The sequence below is a fragment of the Nicotiana tomentosiformis genome, chromosome 8 (genome assembly GCF_000390325.3).
Source record: "Nicotiana tomentosiformis chromosome 8, ASM39032v3, whole genome shotgun sequence".
In the NCBI taxonomy this organism is placed as follows: Eukaryota; Viridiplantae; Streptophyta; class Magnoliopsida; order Solanales; family Solanaceae; genus Nicotiana; species Nicotiana tomentosiformis.
Window position 1 is genome coordinate 135,330,669 of NC_090819.1, and position 19,787 is coordinate 135,350,455.

General features: G+C 38.0%; 1 protein-coding gene across 2 annotated transcripts; it reads right to left on the reverse strand.

Moving 5' to 3' along the window:
* Positions 1–1,298: 1,298 nt before the first annotated feature.
* On the reverse strand, positions 1,299–19,787 carry LOC104110228 (lysine-specific demethylase JMJ17). Of its 2 annotated transcripts, none has more exons than XM_009619681.4 (25): positions 19,590–19,787; positions 18,098–19,477; positions 16,435–16,492; positions 15,464–15,586; positions 13,697–13,754; positions 13,432–13,568; positions 12,941–13,099; positions 12,766–12,852; positions 12,024–12,200; positions 10,937–11,089; positions 10,656–10,847; positions 10,492–10,563; positions 9,830–9,925; positions 7,526–7,609; positions 7,318–7,434; positions 7,027–7,234; positions 6,880–6,944; positions 6,568–6,626; positions 6,350–6,481; positions 6,090–6,243; positions 5,685–6,017; positions 4,644–4,823; positions 4,451–4,512; positions 3,598–3,676; positions 1,299–2,745 (listed from the first exon to the last, which is right to left on the reverse strand). In XM_009619681.4, exons 2-25 carry the CDS (start codon positions 19,420–19,422, stop codon positions 1,351–1,353), a joined length of 5,505 nt encoding a protein of 1,834 aa, XP_009617976.2. In that variant the 5' UTR covers positions 19,423–19,477; positions 19,590–19,787; the 3' UTR covers positions 1,299–1,350. The 2 variants fall into 2 exon arrangements, with proteins under 2 accessions (XP_009617976.2, XP_009617975.2); XM_009619680.4 differs by having other exon boundaries at positions 4,451–4,518.

Genomic DNA, 19,787 nt, shown 5'->3' on the forward strand with positions numbered 1-19,787 from the left:
TTTCTTAATATCTTTGCTATTGTTATCACTTGTTGTCACTGCTTCTTTTTCATCTTGTCTTAGTCGAGGGTCTATCGAAAACAATCTATCTGCCCTCCTATGGCAAGGGTAAGGTTTGCATACACACTACCCTCCCCAGACCCCAGTTGTGAGAACTCACTATGTTTGTTATTGTTGTTGTTGAAGTGTCCCGCATAGTTGAATTAATTATAGTACATTATTTTGTGATATTTGAGCCGAGGGTCTACCAAAAATAGCATTTCTACCTTCTTAAAGGCAGGGGTAAGGTTTGCGTACACTCAACTCTCCTCAGACCCCACTTGTGGGACTACAATGATATGTTGTAGTATTTTGTGATATTTGTTTTTGATAAGTATTTCAAAGTTTTGGTATAAACATGGCAACCCCCATGGGGAATCATTGTTATGTAATTATGCTTGTTAATGAATGAGAACTTAGTCTTTCTACCAAAAAAAACTAATTAATAAACTAGAAAATATATGTGCAAATGCACATGTTTTAAAATAAGAAAAGGCAGAAGGATATTAGAGACATTAATTTTGTCTGGTGTACAATTTTTACGAACCATTTCTTGGTTCTATACTTCTATCTCAATTTTCTTTTTATTTCACTTAATTAATTATGCAGAGAAATTAAGATATAGAATTTGTTATATGAAACAGGAAATGAAGGATAATCTTTAACGAATTATTATCATTTATACGATCTTTCAATCCTCCTTTTTTCTTCTCACTACGATTTATGCACCATAGTTTTTGTTTATTGTGTTATGTAACAATTTTTCCTCATTCATTTATTGAGAGAATAGTTTAATTTATATTTGATAATTAAACTGCATGAGCAATTAAATAGTTAATATCACTCCCTTGTTGAAAAGAAAATATTACACCTAGGATATATTAGACATTTCTTAGTCGACAAACTAAAGAACTAACGTGGCCATCAAACAATAAAAATTTATTCGCACCCTATATTTACACCAACCTAATGAATATATAACACATGTTTTCACACTTTTATCGCTAAACCATAGTTAAGTGATGGTTTAGTGATACACATTTTTGCCTTACTTTATGCTTAACCTTTAGTATGATTTGATGTAAACACAGAGTGCCGATAAGCTATGTTGCGCGGACTCTCCAAAATGTTGTCGCACCTGTGTCGGATCCTCCAAAAATACATTACTTTTGGAGAATCCAGCACGTACCCGACAATATTTTCGAAGAGTTCGAGCAACATAGCCGATAAGTATTTAAGTGAGGAGAAAAGCTCAAAAATTGAGAATCAATTGAATAAATAAAATAGAGGGAAAAGAGTATCTACACATAATCAAGTATTTTGTACAAAAATGAAGGGAGACAAGCTATCATAATGTTCTCGCCTACGAGCTACTCGTCTGTAAGGTTTCCTATTTTTCCAAAACAACTGTTCAATGTTACTACAACTTCTTGATACATCCATAGCAACCACTCTCTCCCATTTGTGTTTTTTTGATTTCCTTCTTCCTTCTCTGTGTCGCGGCGAAGGCGTTTGAGGTACCTCGTGTTTGCCAGCAACAACCTTCTCTTCGCCGCTTGTTGATATTGATGCAAAATCCTCTCCTTCCATGCAACATGCAGGGCAGATGTAGATCTTCGGCAGTGAGGATAACTTGATACAATCAAAATGATACCATTCATCGCATTTATCACAAGCGATCATCGGTCTCTGATCGTAGGGTCTCCGACAAATGCAATAAAGCATACTTCGATCTCTTAGCAACTTAAGCTCCTTTTCACACGATACAGGTAAATTTTCACCCTCGGTAATGAGCTCAAAGACCTTTTCCAATCCAAGCACGCCCCCATCTGTTGAAACCTTCTTCGCCATATCAGCCCACTGCAAACCTATGTGCTTCGCTTCTGCTAGCCTCTGTCTAAAATAATCTTCTGAAGGAACACCGACAGCTAGTCCCTCTTTTAAATGCCGTTGAAGCACTTGAATTGAGGGTTTTTGAGAACCGTCTAATAATCTTTGAGCTCTGATTTTCCAAGAAGTTCTTGCTAATGCCAACTCAAGTTTGTTGTTTGCCTCACAATCATATGCACCACCAACATGTACAGCCTTCAAAGCAACACAAAACTTTTTAGCAATAATGCTAAGGTCTTTATCTGGATAAGCTAAAACAAACTCGACAAACTCTTCTATCCGAGCTTTGAAATCAAGAGCTTTTTGAGCGATTTGCTGAAGTACAGCTCTTTCCTGAATCCATAAACATAGATGTTCAGCATCTGATAAGAGCTCAACGAGCTTGTGCAACTTGAGATTCTTCCGTCCAATATTCAGAGGATCACTTCCATTTCTTGATATTTTTCCACTGCTAATAAAATGACAATAAGGGCAAATAAAAACTTTTGAATCATTGGCATCCCCTGTTGACAATCCAATGCACTGCAAGTGGAAGCAGTCCTTGCAAGTAGAACACGTCAAAAGCTTCTGGTTCGCACCATCAAGTGAGCAGCATGCACATAAAGCCCTTGCATTGGAGTGATTAGATTTCTCACAAATACTGATTGATCTCTCAAGTGAGTTTTCAGTCTGTAGAAGCGCACTAACCAAGTCAGCGTCTCCAACTGAAGGCTGTAAGACTCCCATACAACGGCACTTCCACTCCTCTATCCTGTGAATCTCAGAGAAAACCATGTCTAGTTCTGTGCAACTGAAGGCATCATTACTCCCTTGTTCCTGAAAGTGTTCAAATTACTAGACACTAACAGTGAAACTCATTGAATATCACATGTAAATACCACTACATGGCATGAGAAAATGCGCGCTAAAGCTTAAAAATATAAAACCATACATTGACCCTATATTAATTACTTAGTGAGGTAGAGAATAACTTTCGGGCCATTTCCATGAACGAAAATTCCCAAATGTGGACAATAAGCCAGTGGAAAATTACTGAGTCACATCCACGAGAATTTTTTCATTATCATATTTCATAAAGTTTCTCAACTAGTGCTTTTCTGTGTTTCTTGCACTTCCTCAGTTTCCAGAAATCGTAGTAGGATGAAATTTTTCAGACACATTGTCCTGCCGAATCAATCTCCGTAAGGTTAACTGACAGCACGAATTTGAATCAGAAGTGAGAAAACGACGACTCCAGTTCAAATGAGTTTGAGGGAAAGAGGAGGAGGAGGGTTTAGACTGCTGTTACAATATGAGCCACGTGAGAAAAAAAGGACAAAAAAAACCTTTTACTTATCAAAAAAGAAGGATTACCTAGGCAAGAGGAAAAATATAGTAAGAAGAATCACAGAGGTCAGCCCTCCATTTGTAGAACAGTGTCTTTCCTTCTCTCATTTAGTGGGAGAAATTTGAAATGACAAAGCTAACACTTTATAAGAAGTCCCCAAGGGATCAGAGATGAAATTCTCAAAAGATGCAACATTAAACTAATTTTCCATCTTCTAGTATAATAAAAACTCAAAATGGAAATGTAATGCAACAAAAATACCCCCATAACAAACTTTCCAAAGAAATAAAAGCTACAACTTGTAGGAAGGAAAAGAAAACACAGCAAACCAAATATATTACCTTAAGCTGCAGCAATAGATCCCACGATCGATCCCTAAAGTTGAGGGCGAAAAATAAATGCACGTGATCCAGCCATGACCTGCCAAAATTAAATTATAAGTGATACAAACTAATAAAAATTTGCAGAAAAGCAAGAAAAAAAAAAAAATAGAAAATAGATATGGCAATATGGCCACTAAGTTTTCAGATGTGTGCATGTCAAATAATTTCTACCAGACATAATTTCATCTGCTATATTCCTTTCCCCTTATTACACTTTGCAACTTCCCCTTCACGATTATCTTCCCAGTTATCCTTTCAATCCCTTATCATTGCTTTCTATTACTTGACTTCTTTCTATAGTTGCTTTTAAGGCAGGGTACAAAAGGGTTTGTATAGGGATAATAGTGCAGTGGAATCAAGCCAAATTGTACCAGCAGAATGACCTTTCAGTAGAGGCAAGACAATAGTAATATCTATTGTCATTATAATTATTAAATCAAAAATAACAACATTACCTTCAGAAGAAATAGTGAAAAATGTGGGAAAAATATAGAGATTAGTATCGGATAAGCTACACAGGCTTTCAAAGAGAGTGATAGGTTCTCAAAAGCTACCTTGATATTTACATTCGTTCACCAGAGGAAACCAAGAAAAGAAACTGAAGAAACATAAAGAATATAAGATATTTGACCTATCATATGAGATGATCCCAAAATAGCACAAAGAAAATTTAGGTTTCTAGAATTCCACACTTCTGATAATAACATATTGCTGAAGAAGCTATTATTGGACATCATGCAAATGTGACGACAAGTGGATACATGCCACATACACGCGTACAAGGAAATTCTGCATCAAGTGCGGAACTTACATGTGTTTTTCAATAGCCGTCTGAAGCTGACTGATCATTGCAGGAGACGAGACATGAATGTTCTGCAGCTTGAAGGAGCAAACATACAGTATAAAATTCACAAATGTAACGACACAACTAGGAGAAGTTCAGATAATAGTAACATCGGAATACCTACACCAACAAAGGCTATAGAAGATGGATGAAAAAGTACCTGATACTGCCTGAGAACTTCTTCAGCCTCACTTAAACTGGATCTTCTACGAGTAGATTGAACGGAGACTTCCAAAGCTCTCTTAAGCCAATTTACCCAATCAATTAAGGCACTACACAAACTGCAAGTGGTATACATCATAGGAAGGTGGCTTGCAATTTCCACATTCGTCTCGACTTCCTACAGCAATGTTAATAAATAGACTTAAAGAGCATGGCATCATCTGTCTGGGAGGTACAGGCAAGCCGCAAAAAAATGTCTCAATCCATGTGGCACAATAAAAGCAACAAAGCCACTACACACACAGACAATAGAATTAAAAGTCTTACATGTGGACACACAACCAAAAGTTCCATGCGATTACAAAGGAAAAAAGAAAGCCTGATATGCCAAATTTGGGATTAAAAAAGGAAAACCAGCCCAAAAAGTGCTAAGGTCCTACCAACACAGTAGTTGGCAAACATATGAAGAAGAAAGGGAGGAATAAGGATGTAGTGAGTCATGTGCAGTCACACTAGTGATATCCTCAAACGAGGAGTTACTTCACTAAGCGACCATCTACAGGTCAGCAACATCGTATTCTGTTTACCTTTTGCCATTATACAAAAAAGGAGAAGGGAAGAACCAGGAATGGTGCTGCAACTATACTACCACCTGTAGTTTCCAAATTTTGGTGAATTTACCTGAAGCGAAAAGATAATACCATGTACTTCTGCAAAACGGCTAAAAGAGAATTGTGCTCCAACTGAAAAACCATCAATAATAAAATCTCACTGTTGACGACAAACTAAAAGGTATTAGAGCTTCTGATCCTTGAATACAGGCAACACCAGAAGCAGAAAACAGGATCAGAAACAATAATTTACAATGGCTATCAAAAGGAGCAAAAGCAACCAGGTAACCTAACATCTATTTACCCAAATAGCAAGGGGTGCACTAATTCACAGCCATATTGAGAAGAAGCAGAAACAACATATCAGTGTCCAGATCGTATCTCCCTTTAGGTGGAAAAGAAGACTGACAAATGTGACAATTAATTACCTCAAGTGTTGGAATTGCAGTAGCAAAAGATAGAGCCTTAAAGCACCAACGAAGTGTATAACAAGCATCTTGAAGTTTAGGAACCAAATCAAACTTGAAACCAAGACCTTGACCTGCTTCTACAACCGAGTCTATGGCTTGTATTTGCTTTTCACTTTTGCCATGTCTGATCAATATTTCATCATCTATATTTTCGACATTCAACAGACACTTTGTATCATACAACACAGAGCAGGCATCCTGCTCCCACCTGGTGCAAGTATCAAGCAATGTTTGAATCATCAGTTGTTCTCTCAAAGATAGCTTCAAAAGCTTAGAGTCTGATACCAATTCCTGCAAAAATTACAACAAAGGATGTAAGAGCTTCGTTATATTTCGCAAGTGCAGAGTTTGCAAATGATTAACCTTCAAAGTCTCTACTTCAAGAGGACTTGAACCGAGTGCCATGGAGTCACGTGATAAAAAGGGCTGTGACCTAGATAACCAAGACTTCGCAATTGATACCGCATCCTTGACTTCATCAAGAGAAGGCAGAATCACAAATATCTCCTCGGAAGCCCTAAAGATTTTGCAAAATTTAAATAATACTCAGGAAGAAGAATAAATACACAAACACAGAAGCAAGAAATATGAAGCAATAACTAAATCAGGGAACGAGGCAACACCTTATAACATCCTCAAATTCAGATATTTGTTCCTTGCTTACAAGGACGTGCCTGGCACTTTCCTCCCAAGCTACAGCATTCGCTTTTACCTCAGAAACATCAGCAAACAACTTCTCTTTCTCAATCTGCAATCTGGAGATATATTCACATGTAAGATGGGATGATCAATAGGTTTTTCAAGATAATCATTATTAGTAAAGAGAAAATTGTAATAATACATGCTAGCCTCCATCAACAGCTGCTCAATATAATCCATGGACATTTTGCAACGAAGTGCCTGTACGAAAGAATTTCAGAAAATTCAGATAGAGGAGTGAACTAAAGATTTACGAGTACCGAAATATTGCAATGAATGATGAATTACTTTAGACAGCGTAAGTGATTAGATGTCAAAGCAGTCATGAACCATAAAAAGAATCAGATAACCAAAAAAGAAAAATGAAAAAGATGGATAGCACATGATAAGAACGTTGAAAATGTAACTTAATGATTGGCAGAAAGTGATAGGAGAAGAATGACACTCTAGTTACCTTCAGAGCTTTTACCCTACAACCAGCCTTCTTTAGCTCAATATCCAAACAAGGCAGCTCCTCCACTATGTCAGAAGTGTGAGAAATATTATAGCTATTTGCATTACACACTACTAGTAAATAAAAGATTAAATGAGATCTCCAAACCTTTAACTCTAAGCAACGACGCATCCTTTAGAAGGCAAGTTAACTCGTCAAATACAGTTTCTTGATCCTCCCTTTCGCTGATGCCCAATAGAGCATGATTAGCACGCGCTATCCAAGACATAGCATCTTTATGATATTGTCTTAGAAGTTCAAGCTCTGTAATATTAACCGCCAAACCATCCCATTTGTTGAGAAGTAATTCAAGTTCCTGTACAACATAAAATGTGGCATTTACGCGAAGCTCTATTTCCATCAACGCTTTTCACGAAAATATGATAAGGTAGGAACAACCTTGAGACTGAGAGAACCTTCCAACAGATCACGGCACTGAGATTGACAACATTCAACTTGTCTAATTAAATCTAGGAGCAGTTCACCTTCAGGAAGTTGCACTTGAAGGCTTAAACTCTGAAAATGAAAAAAGAAGTAATAGAAGAATCACAAAAAAAATAATTCCAAAAAATGACAGCATCACAGAAAGCAAAGATAACTAGATCACCTCCTTCTCTAATTTGTAGACAATATCTGCCTCAACTCTTGCAGAAGTCTCAGACACGCATTTCCTTACTCTTTCAGCCCAAGCCTGAAGAAGCTCAATATGTAAGATTATAAAGCATCACTCATTCCATTTTTTAATATTGAAGCAGTAAGCAGTTTCCAGTATTCACTGACAAGCATTTATCATCTTTTTCACGTCATGAGATCTTATAATTTCTCCAGCAGTAAGCAGTTTCCAATATTTGCACAGAGAACAACAAAGACAATAAGTCAAAGAAAAAGAGGAAATCATAAGTGGGCAGGAATCTGAGGAAAAGTAACACCCAGTTGAACAAAACGGACGATCATAAATTTGCTGATCCTCTTTTCTACAGCCAATCGCATCTACAATGAGACGAAAGGCTTCAGAAATTTCATGATATTGGAACATGTCCCAACAAAAATAAAAAGGACTTTTTGGGGATAAGAACCAAACTTCAGGGGTTTTGTAGTCTTTTTTATATTTTTTTATATATTATTGGTTCTGAACCTAAAAGATTTTGTTGAGAAAAAAGGGTTGTTTCTTCTGTTTTCTCTCTCTTCTCCTAATCTTCACTTCCTTTAGTTTGACTCGATGTTTTCTCTCAAGGAGAACACAACGAGACATTATAATGTACCACTGTTACTAAAACATATAACTATAGGATATCAAGCTGTTGAGTCACACTATGAAGGTTTGGGAGAGAGTGGTGGAGAAGAGAGTGAGGACGGGTGTATGTATCTCTGAGAACCAGTTCGGATTTATGTCGGGACGGTCAACTATAGAAGCCATTCATCTTGTGAGACGATTGGTGGAGCAGTATAGGGAGATGGAGCAGTATAGGGAGAGGAAAAAGGACTTGCACATGGTGTTCATTTATCTTGAGAAGGCTTATGACAGAGTCCCGAGGGAGGTGCTATGAGATGTTTGGAGGTTAGCGGAGTCCCGGTAGCGTACATTAGGGTGATTAAGGACATGTACGAAGGTGCTAAGACTCGGGTGAGGACTGCGGGAGGAGACTCAGAACTTTTTCCTGTGGAGATGGGGTTGCATCAGGGATCAGCTCTTAGCCCATTTTTGTTTGCCCTAGCGTTGGATGTGCTGACGCGACACATACAAGGGAGGGTGGTGTATATTATTTGTTGATGACATAGTACTGATTGACGAGACGCGAGGGGACAGACGCTGGAGTCCAAAGGTTTCAAGTTGAGTAGGTCAAAAACTGAATAATTGGAGTGCAAGTTCAGTGATGAGAGGCATGACGAAGAAGTGTTAGTAAAGATTGATACTGAAGTCATTCCCAAAAGATATAGTTTCAAGTATCTTGGGTCTATAATTCAAGTCGACGGGGAGATTGACGAGGATGTTACTCACCGCATTGGAGCTGGTTGGATGAGATGCTTCGGGGGTTTTATGCGACAAGAATGTACCGCCTAGATTTAAGGGAAAATTCTACAGGGTGGTAATTAGACCGGCTATGTTGTATGGAGCTGAAATGAGGATGTTGAGATAGATGTGTGGACATACCAGGAAAGACAAGATTAGGAATGAAGTTATTAGGGACAAGGTGGGAGTAACATCCGTGGAATACAAGTTGTGGAAATCGAGGCTGCAATGGTTTGGGCATGAGGAGATACATAGATGCCCCGGTCAGGAGGTGTGAGAGGTTGACCATGGCGGGCCCAAAGAAATATTGGGGAGAGGTGATTAGGCAGGACATGTCGGTGCTTCACCTAACCGAGGACATGACTAGCGGAAGGTGTGGAGGTCGAGGATTAAGGTGGTGGGTTGACAGGTAGTTGTGACTTTCTCCTAGGTTTACCAGTAGTACTAGTACTTAGCTACCACGTCCATTGTTTTTTTAAAATTGCTATTGGAAATTGTTGCTCCCTGATTGTTACTATTTGATGCTACTTTTTTTTCCCTTTTACTGGAAATTGTTGCTCCCTGATTGTTACTATTTGATGCTACTTTCCTCCCCATTTTCCTTATTGTCTTTTGTCTCCCTTTTCTTTCTTTCCTCCCCCTCTTTCTTCTTTTTCTTCCCTTTTCTTCCGTGACACCTTTCTTGAGCCGAGGGTCTATCGGAAACAGCCTCTACCTCTCCAGGTAGGGGTAAGATCTGCGTACACACTACCCTCCCCAAACCCCACATGTGGGATTATACTGGGTTTGTTGTTGTTGTAGTGTTGTTTGTTACTAAAACATAAACAGTGGCGATGTCAGCCTGGTAACCTTTCCTAAACAGTGTATAAGACAGAAAACTTACAAAATAATAAGGTATACCTTAACTGACGACAACTTGTTCAACAATTCTTCACTTTCTTCGATGTAGATGGGGCAATCTACAGTCTTGGAGTACAATGCCTCCAAATCAGATACCTGAAAAGGCAATGAGGAAATAGTTAGCAAACATAAGAGAACAGAATGAGCAACACCTTTTCAGAATGAGCAACACTTCCTAACCTCAAAGGGAAGAAGAAGAAGAAACATTTCCAGATGATCCAAGAATGTAAAGACTATGAATGATATGAAAGGCAGATAAAAGGTTCAGAAATTAGACAACCTTTTTTTTGTTTTTATTTTGGTGGGGGGAGGGGGGAGGAATATGTTATTGTGAAGAATTGGACCTAGGGCCTAACTCAACCCCAAAAAGCGCTTATGAGGGGAGGATTGCCAAAGACCATATAAGGAGACTATAACCCATTCCCTCAACCACTGTGGGACTTAACAACTGTATTAGCCACAAATGTCATAACAAAAACCTGAAATTATACCCTAACCTGAACTACCATTCTCAATGAACAGCATTAACACCTGTCAAACTGTTCGGTAATGCGGCAGAAACATAAACTAACAAATATATGGGGTACGATAGATTCATAGAATATCAAACCGCACTAATATGCACTTAGATAACTATCAACGAGGTGAATGAACTGGCTTACAAGAATATTTGAGCATGATGAAAGAACAGAATCAATCTCCAGAGTCAGCTGGCTCGCTTCTTTCTGGAAATCCTGTACATGAAGCATACTCGGGTGGTCAGAACCAGCGCAAAATATAAGTGCAGAATAAAAGAGGTAAAATCAGAAACAAAAATGCATTTCACCTTCAATCTGAGATGTGCAGGTTCATTACAGGGTACAGGGTTTAAACTGAGCAAACTGTTAACAACTTCCATCTGCACCTTCACTACATCACTACTGCGATCAGACATCCAAGATTTTACTTTAGAGAGACAGTCCTTAACATTTTGAGCCCAACTCTGAGCTTCAATCAACTTCTTCACCAACTCTCTTACCTAAACCCCATTTGACAGATATTTAGTTGAAGAGAGGAACAAAATCTAGGACTAAGGAGTTACAGAAAATGATATGGCTGAAATCTCACTGGATCCATTTCATGACCAGCCCACATAAACTGTTCGGCTTCCTTTATTGCACGACGATAAGCATCTGAAGAATAAGGATCCTGAAAAAGCTTACTGAACTTCATCAGCCATTTTTCAGCAAGCTGCACGTGTGTGATACATCCACCTTTTACCTACATTTGGCCATTTGTTAGAGCCCATAAAATTTAGAAGCTAATACTTTATATGTTTGCACGAGCCACATATTAGCAAAAACTATTTTTATTCTTTAGATTATTAACACGTTATTTGTATCACGAATCTGCAATTAATACTGCAGATGTCACATCTCAAAGTATCAACCGATTCAGAAAATATGGAACAGCTAACTGAGGTATCAGCCTATCAAAGAACAGAACTTCCCAAATAGAGCAGAAAAGGTTCGAGAAGCATGTATCTGAAGACCGTTAGTATCATTCAGATAGTTAAGCTTCTTGACCACTAGTATCATTAAGATAGTTAAGCTTCTCAACTAAGTCATAGGATTGGGTGTGCGATAGCGAGAAAGTTAGACATGGTAAAGGAAAGTGAGAGAGTAGGAAGATATTTCTCACCAGTCGTTGACACAGATTATGAAGGAAAATTAGTAGTATTAACATTTCAGATATAAAAGATCAAAGCACAAATGATTTAACACTGGTAAAGAATCATTGAGCTTGTTCTTCCATCTCCTAATGAATATCAATACCAAGAAATATACTTCTGTTCTACTTACTCTAAATAATGACAAGCAACAAAATGAAAGCAAGAACCTTACTTCCCCCCCCCCAACCCCAACCCCACCTCTTTGGACAAAAGCCTATTACTACAGATCTGCTGAAAACTAGGGTATAGAAATCTCTACTTAAGTGGTTAAACGGGAATCTACAAGTAATTAGAAAATCTAGCAACGAAATGCAGAACACTGTATGGAGCCCAAGAGAGGGTCCAAAGAGAAACTTTAATCCTCACTAGGCCAGAAAACAAGGGAACAAAACTGGAATCCCTTTGAGCATCAAATGGAATAAGAAAAACAAGACACTTCACCCAAAAAATGTTCTCATATGGAATGGAAGTAATGATCAGAACCTTTTTTGACAAAGCAGGTGGATCGTTGGAAGATAGAAGTTGCTTTCTGAAGTTTTTTGCAGCCTCTTCATGATTACCCTTATCAGTAGTAAACACCAAATCATTCAATTCAGCCAGCGTATGACGATAAAGGAGTCGACGCTTTTGTGGCTTACATTCACACAAATGTTCCCAGTGCTACAAGCAAAACTCATGGTTAGTCAAGAAAACAGATACAACAACCAAAATTGATGACTAAATATGACAAAGATTACACAGAATGCCAATGGCAGTACTGTAGAGCATTCAGCAGTTTAATCACTAATCCCTCCCCCCCCCCCCCACACACAAAAAAAAAAAGAAAAAACCATCCCAAAAGCAATAAGAACCAAATAATTCACCACAGGCTCTAGAATTAGTAAATCAAAACTTAAGCTGCATGATGATGGGAAAGTTCTATCTGTTGTAATATTAGATATTTGGAACCCTATATTGTGTTAGTTTACATTCAAAATATATTGATACTGGAGGGAAGAACAATGCTGAGAATGTCCTAGCCTCCTAGATGCTAGAATGAACGACCTACAAGGAAAATATGATTTTATGCTTCTACAATCAGCTAAGTTAAGCTTGAATTTGGCCAGAGTAACATTCTATAGACATTAGACAGAATAGAACTCATTGAAGCATATCACATATAGGAACTAGCGGGACAAGAAAAACAACTTATTGTTGACTCCTTGCACAAATAAAAAATTCTTACCTCAAGACAAACAAAAGATGATGGTGCACAGTTGCATACTACAGCAGAAAGATACAAATATTGCTGGCATATGATGCATGTAGGATCCTTCGAAGAAGAAACGGTAAAATTTGTCAAATACACTTCAGAACACACTCAGAGTCAAAAATTCAAGAAGACATCAAAGTTAAAGTACCTCCTCCGTGCCCACATATTCAGGCTTCCGACGAGGCGGCATGGCAGAAGAATTAACAATGCCATTTTTCCAAAGCCGCTCTCTCCAAGACTTTTCTCTAGAATAGACCCTGGCCAGTTCTGTTTTTAAGTAAGGTGCTGCCTTGCTGTCAAATTCGCTCTGCAAGGTGATGAAAATTGTTAAATTGGCATGACTAAAATTTAAAGGTAATAGAACTATAGAAGCATGGAAAAGTAATCTACAAAAATACCAAGCACAACAATAGTTCTTCAGAAGAAGCATCAATTAGCATAAGTTTGGTCGAAAACTTAGAAAATATTGTAGGCAGAGCAGTCCAACGGCTACTCAAAAAATTTAGTGGACCAAAAGGTAATCCCAACCACAGAAAGCATGTAAAGAGCCAGATTTTACATCCATGGGCAAAGAACGAATAAACAAAGCATTGGCCACAGCAGGCCATGGAAAATGGCGAACGGGACTAGGATACAGACCCTGGCTACTGCACAGAGCAGCTCTTCATGAGACAAAACAGCAGGTTTGCGATAAAGCTGGTAAAGATCTGCTCCAAATCCACCATGAGGTAACCAGTCGGCAGGGGCAAAATTGACAGCCTCAGCACAATTTAAGCCTGCAATTCCAAGATGCAGGTAAGACTACAGGAGAGAGCTGCATCATGCATGACTAGCATTTGAATAAGAACGAACTCTTCGAACTTTTTGCAAACCAAAGATAAAATAGCAAAAATGCATGGCTCACCGAAGTTGAAGCCTCCGTGATACGATCTGGGAAAGGTAATAATGAAGTCCCCAGGCTCCTGCCAAAAAGCAAAAACAAGCCACATAAATGAAAAGTGAAAATGAGAAAAGCTTTAAAATTGGTTCCTCTCTACACTGGAATGTCTGTCATGAAGGGGATCGTAAGCACTGTTAAGGGGATATTGCTTATTGAGTTACAGCTTGCTACTAAAGTCAAATAACAATATATATTCATAATTTGTTGAATATCTTTGGTCATTAGATTGCGAGTTTCTTCAGAATTATTATTATTTTCTATACAGTGTACTCTACTTTGCTTAATATTAGGACTTTAAGTTTTCTCCGCATTTTTGTTTACGGTTCCAAACTCGAAGGATAACGGGCCCGCCCCTCTACCCTTCTCCACTTAAATCCAATACCATGCTTTTGTCAATAGCAAGATTCGAACTCATGACATGCGCCTAACCATACATCACACCCTGAGCTCTTACCACTAGATCAAAGCTCTGGGGGCACATTTCTCCCACATATTAGTACTATAGACAGGTAAAGGAAAAGGCCTCGTGTTGCTTAAATTCTTCAAGTAACTTCTGGTCCCAAATGCATGACCATGGTAAAGAATTAGGCCCCTGCAATATAGATCATTTAATTTGCATCCTTGTTGTATGACATAAAGTTTAGGCAACCCCAAGGCTCACGACAGCCTAATTCTAATGGGTTTGAGAGATAACATGTACCTTTGATAATGAAGCTTGGAGGCCAAATGACAAAATACAAAACTAAAAGAAGAGAAAAAGTGTGGAAGAATTTTAACCAATAACATAGAGGACGAAATATAAAGAGAACAAGTTTCAAAAGATGATGCCAAAAATTGTTCTGAAACATATATTAAAGGTAACTGTAGTAGTGTAGTGAAGAAGTAAAGACAAAACGCCAGCTGCTTATCGCTCACCGGGTTCTATCCAACTACAGAGATTCAGAATACCAGTAGACTCCTGAAAGGTCACCCTACTTTGACATGTAGCCTTAGAAAAAGATATTGTTAAGTCAAACTCTTTTTCAATGTGTTTTGTGTGATACCCCTCATAAATCCTGATTTTTTACTGCATCTGTTGTGGGTGGCATAGGAGTGCTGACACAGTTATTTTTTTATTTTCCTAATTTATACATTTGGGCTATGGAAAGATAATAGTATCCTCCACCAATATCAAAACATACGGAATGTGAATCAAACAGCCAATAGTAGTTTAAAGGACCCCTTAAACACCAATATGCAACGACATACAACTGGCATAATCAATACTTCAGGCACCGAACAAAACGTCCTGCCGAATCTTAAGGACCATAAAATATCTTTATTCTCTATTTTTTTCCTACAGCTTTTAGATTCAATAGAAGTACCATTTTCAATTGAATTGGAAAAAACTGTTTTCCTAGTTTCTCAACAAAAACTTAAGCTAAAATATCTATAGAAAGAAAATCCTCCTATCTCCTGGCCATATAACAGTTGAACATAAGTTTGGAAGGGGGAAAAAAAAAAGTTTGGCTCCACAAAACAGTAAAAATTACTATGAAAAGCTCTCCCTTTTTTTCACTCTCCGGACATTTCTCCTTATTTTCATGCTCTTCTATTTACGAAGAAAAAGACGCAAATGCAGTATCATGACATCGTCCATGAATTTTGGAAGGAACTACCAGAAAGCTACAAAGGAAAAAGACAGAGCAGGACATAAGGAGAAACATCTGAGTATTAAGTCCTGAAACAAACCTGTACTACATTATAAACAGGAACCCCATTTTCTTGCAACACACGTGGATTCAGCATGGTTACAAGCTGAAATAGCAGATCTGGTTGCGCATCAAACAGATCGGGAAGGCTATTACGCATTACCTGCATAAAATTTGCTAGTTACAGGACAGCAAGAAAAGGTCCAAATTTGAAATTTATGAGGGAAAGCTACATGTAAAAACCATTTATAAACATTGATACAAGTTAACTGACAACAGCAATCAAGTATTCCTTTATCACTTCTCAAGCGGCTAAAATAGGAAAATAACTAGCATCAATGCAATGTATCAAGGAACATGGAAAAGGTAATCTCTCTATGCCAAGACGTAATGAAAGAATATGCAACAGATCTTTTAACACTAACTAGACACAAACTAATACAGATAAGAAACCACAACTAATGATATCCAAACCCCTAATGAATAGGGATTATTTACATCTTCCAAAGCACCTCCTAGTAAAACCCTGGATGTTGGTTACTCATGTTATTGTATATAGTCATCTATTACTTGTGGGTTTAGCAGGACTCCAGCTATGATCTACATCTATCAAGTTAACATGCCAGAATAACCGGTCTGAACTCATTCATTTATACATGGAAGTAAAAGGTAAAATAGATTATCATTTACTTCTCATATGAGATGATTCAAATCAATAGAACTGAAGAACTAAAGAACCAAATAGTATGAAGAACAAGAATATTTCCCATGACCTTAAACTTGCCTCATTTCAGTTCAACCATCTCCACAAAACCATTTTAAGACAGAGGACAAAGCTCTCATTAAACTAAAATCTCATGAAAGCCAACATTCAAATATCAAGAACTTGGATCAACATGTATTCCATTCATAGTAGAAGAAATATGTTTTAACTTTACTAGCCTACAATTTGTAAATACTCAAAAGCAAAAGCTATGACACTAATGAAGGATAGGAAGTGTTCAGAATGACCTTCTCAAAAGCTTGGGCTTCATTTCCAGGAACACTATACCAACATTTCGGCTCTCCCCTGAAAGGAAGCAGGAAGAACTAATTAACTGATAAATTTATCAAGATTCAATCAATGATTATCAGGATACTGGTCGTGCACAAAATAGAAGACATCAAAACAATGATATCATGAGCTTAATCAACCTAATTGCAGAAAAGATATCAGCGGGAAATGTCCGGTCCGATAAGATACTATGATAACTGGAAGTGTTAAAAAGGGACAAGTTAGACCTAAAATCGCATTTGCAAGCACTCGGGAAAGGCCTACAACCTCTTGAAATCCACATGGAGTTAGCTAGGTGTAGAACATAATGGAAACAATGTGTCCATATAGGTGATACCAACTAGTTAGAGACGAAGGTTTAGTCGTTGGTGCTATCATTTAGCCGGACTCAACTATTTAGGGATTGAGGTGTAGTTGTTGTAATCAAGCTTCAATAACCAATTAACTATGAAATGCATGGAGAGACAGAAGAGAAAAAGGAAGCTCCACTCAGTTGGCTAGGAAGTGGTAACATCGCCACACATATAAGCCACAGGTACTTCATGGTGCATGCTAGGCAATTGTAAAGGGCGTTCACGGATAAATAGAACTTACTTATAAGAAATAGTTAACAGAAAGGAAAGGTTATTCAAAAAGAAGAGCAAGCTTATATCCCTTGTTTCCCCTTTCCTCATACTTTATTTTGGATTTAGACGGGGGGTTTCTTCTTTTTTTTTTGGGGGGGGGGGGGGCTTAGATTGGTTAGTGGGTGATGAAAAGACAATATGAAGCCAATGGACATCTAATAGATGCATCAACACTTTAAAGGAATAATTTCGAATCTACTTAATTTGGGCAAAAAATGAGATAAGCTTCATGGCGTTAGGTACTACGAAACATTTCAGCAGAAGAGAAGTCAAAAGAGGCTACACTGAACAAGTAACGAATCTACCGGCGAGCTAGCAACCTAAGCAAGACCATTAAATCACATCAGCCAAAAACAGTTGAACGGGACCTAGTGAAAGCACAACCTGTAGATTGTGAAAACCCAATAAACAACGCTACATGGATTTTACAAAGCTCATTTGTAAGATTCACACAGATTTACCAACATGCCAAATTTCTAACCTTATTAGGAAAGGCATGTCACATCACATTAGGCAATAATGGAAAGAAATTAATATCAAGACCAAAAGTAATAAAGTATCTGCAAGAACTTTCGTAGCAACGCAACCTAAAATAACTTACTTATCTTGAATTGCATACACGTTTAAATAAGATGAAACTACTGGTTAGATAGAGGTCTCTGACATTTCTATGAGCAATTATATGTTGTTTAATGAATCGAACTTATTATTTTCTAAATCGATAACAAACCTTTTAAAGTGAATCTTCTTCTTTTGTTTGTCTGGTATGAAATTTATTCTTTTACTATCATGGTGACTTTCAGCATAAATGAATAAGAGCTTTTTTTTAATAAAGTAAGTAATTCTTTTAATATTATACAAGCCGTACACAAAACAAAGTAGAGAAAGAACACAATAATATGGTTCTCCTCCAATCAAATTTGTCATATGGTCACTTATTTCATAGGAATAAAAGAAATGGACTTAAGATACAAATAATAATTGGCACTCATACCAGTGAAGATAATTCATGGAGTAAAAGCAGTGGTCTTCAAAATGCCAGCAGAATGAAGAGAATAGCATTCCGATATACAGCCAAGGCACCATAACACCAGCAATGCTATGATGTACAGCTCGAAGCATCGAACCTGGCAACTTCGGTAAGTTATTGAGATTCCATGGGCTAGCACTATATTCATCCCATGTACCTTGTTCAACTGATGATAGTTTTTCGTCGGTTACACGTGGAAATCCACTACCATAGATGGAAGTATCCAAGTCACTGCCATACTTCACTTCAACCTCCCCAGCTGATCCCTCCACAATTTCCCAGAACTTCTTTTCTAATTCCACTTGTGAAATAGATGCGGAACCAAACCATTTTTTCCTGGCACGATCAGCAATGCGCCTAAATGCGTCCAATGGTAAGTCTCTACCGGGTGCAAAACCGAAGCTATCCTTTTCAGAATTCAAGCATTGCAAGCAATACCAGTTCCCAGGTGGAATTTGTTTCAGAGGTGGCGACAAACAGTAAATATGCCACCCTTTATTGCACCGATCACAGAGAAGCATCACCTCCCCGTGCAATCCACTTTTGCATTGTTCACATATTTGATCGTGTTCTTCCTCCTTCGCCTTACACGTTTCAGTTCGATCACACTCACTATTCTTTCTCCTTCTCTTAGAACTCGAGAATTGGGGGTCTGACTCCCTTTTTCTCTCACTTCCATTTCCTCTCCTGTAACTTTTATTTCTCATCTTATTTAACTTATTATAGTACTCTTCATAATCACACAAATGTTCCAGGTACAACTGGCATAATACATGCTTGGCGCACTCCGAAATCTTCCCAGCAGGTCGTACGAACCTAAAAACCTCGCCCCACTTCTTTTCCTTAGCTACTTTATCGTACCCTCCGAGCCGCTTGACGGAATTAAACAACTTACACAAATTAAGCTCCTCCCCCTCAAACACAACACGTTTCTTCGCCGCCTTCTTCCCGCAATGCTCCTCTAGGAACCTATAGTACTCTAATTCAAAGGTCTTCGGATCGCAAGACGCGCACCGAGCCTGTAACTGATGAATCGCTTGCGTTTTCGTCGGAAACATGAAGGCATTCAAATCCAATGCAAAAGGGGGTTTCCAACTCTTAGGTGGGATAATTTTACAAATGCCATATTTCTCAGCCTCTGGCCTGATCTTGTAAATAAACCCTAAAGGGTCCTTAAATTCACCCTCAGTTGGATAATACACTGGCCCGGGTGGTATATTCAATAACCCAATTGGGGATGCACTTGTATTTTGCCCTAATTCTACAGCCCTAGGCCTCCCTCTCCCCATTATTAATGCAACTACTAACTATATCATCAAGATAATCAATACCCAATTACAAAATCTGCATGCAAGATTCATATAAACATTCAAAATATGTCTCGAATAACTATAAATTCAAGAATCTTGAAATTTAAAGGAACATTTAACTATTAAAAATGAAATCTTTAACGTACCTTTGTGGAATAATAAAGGACATAAAAACCAAGGCTTGGTAGATTCTTGTCCCTCAATATATGTCTGCAAACATGTGTGTGTTTTTTGTGTTTAGATAGATATCTCTTGTTTGGTTTTTAGGTGTAAAAAAAACGGTGTTTTTCGTTAGTCTTCTTTTAGCTTTTTTCTTTTTTTTTTTCTTCCCCCTTTTTTAAAGG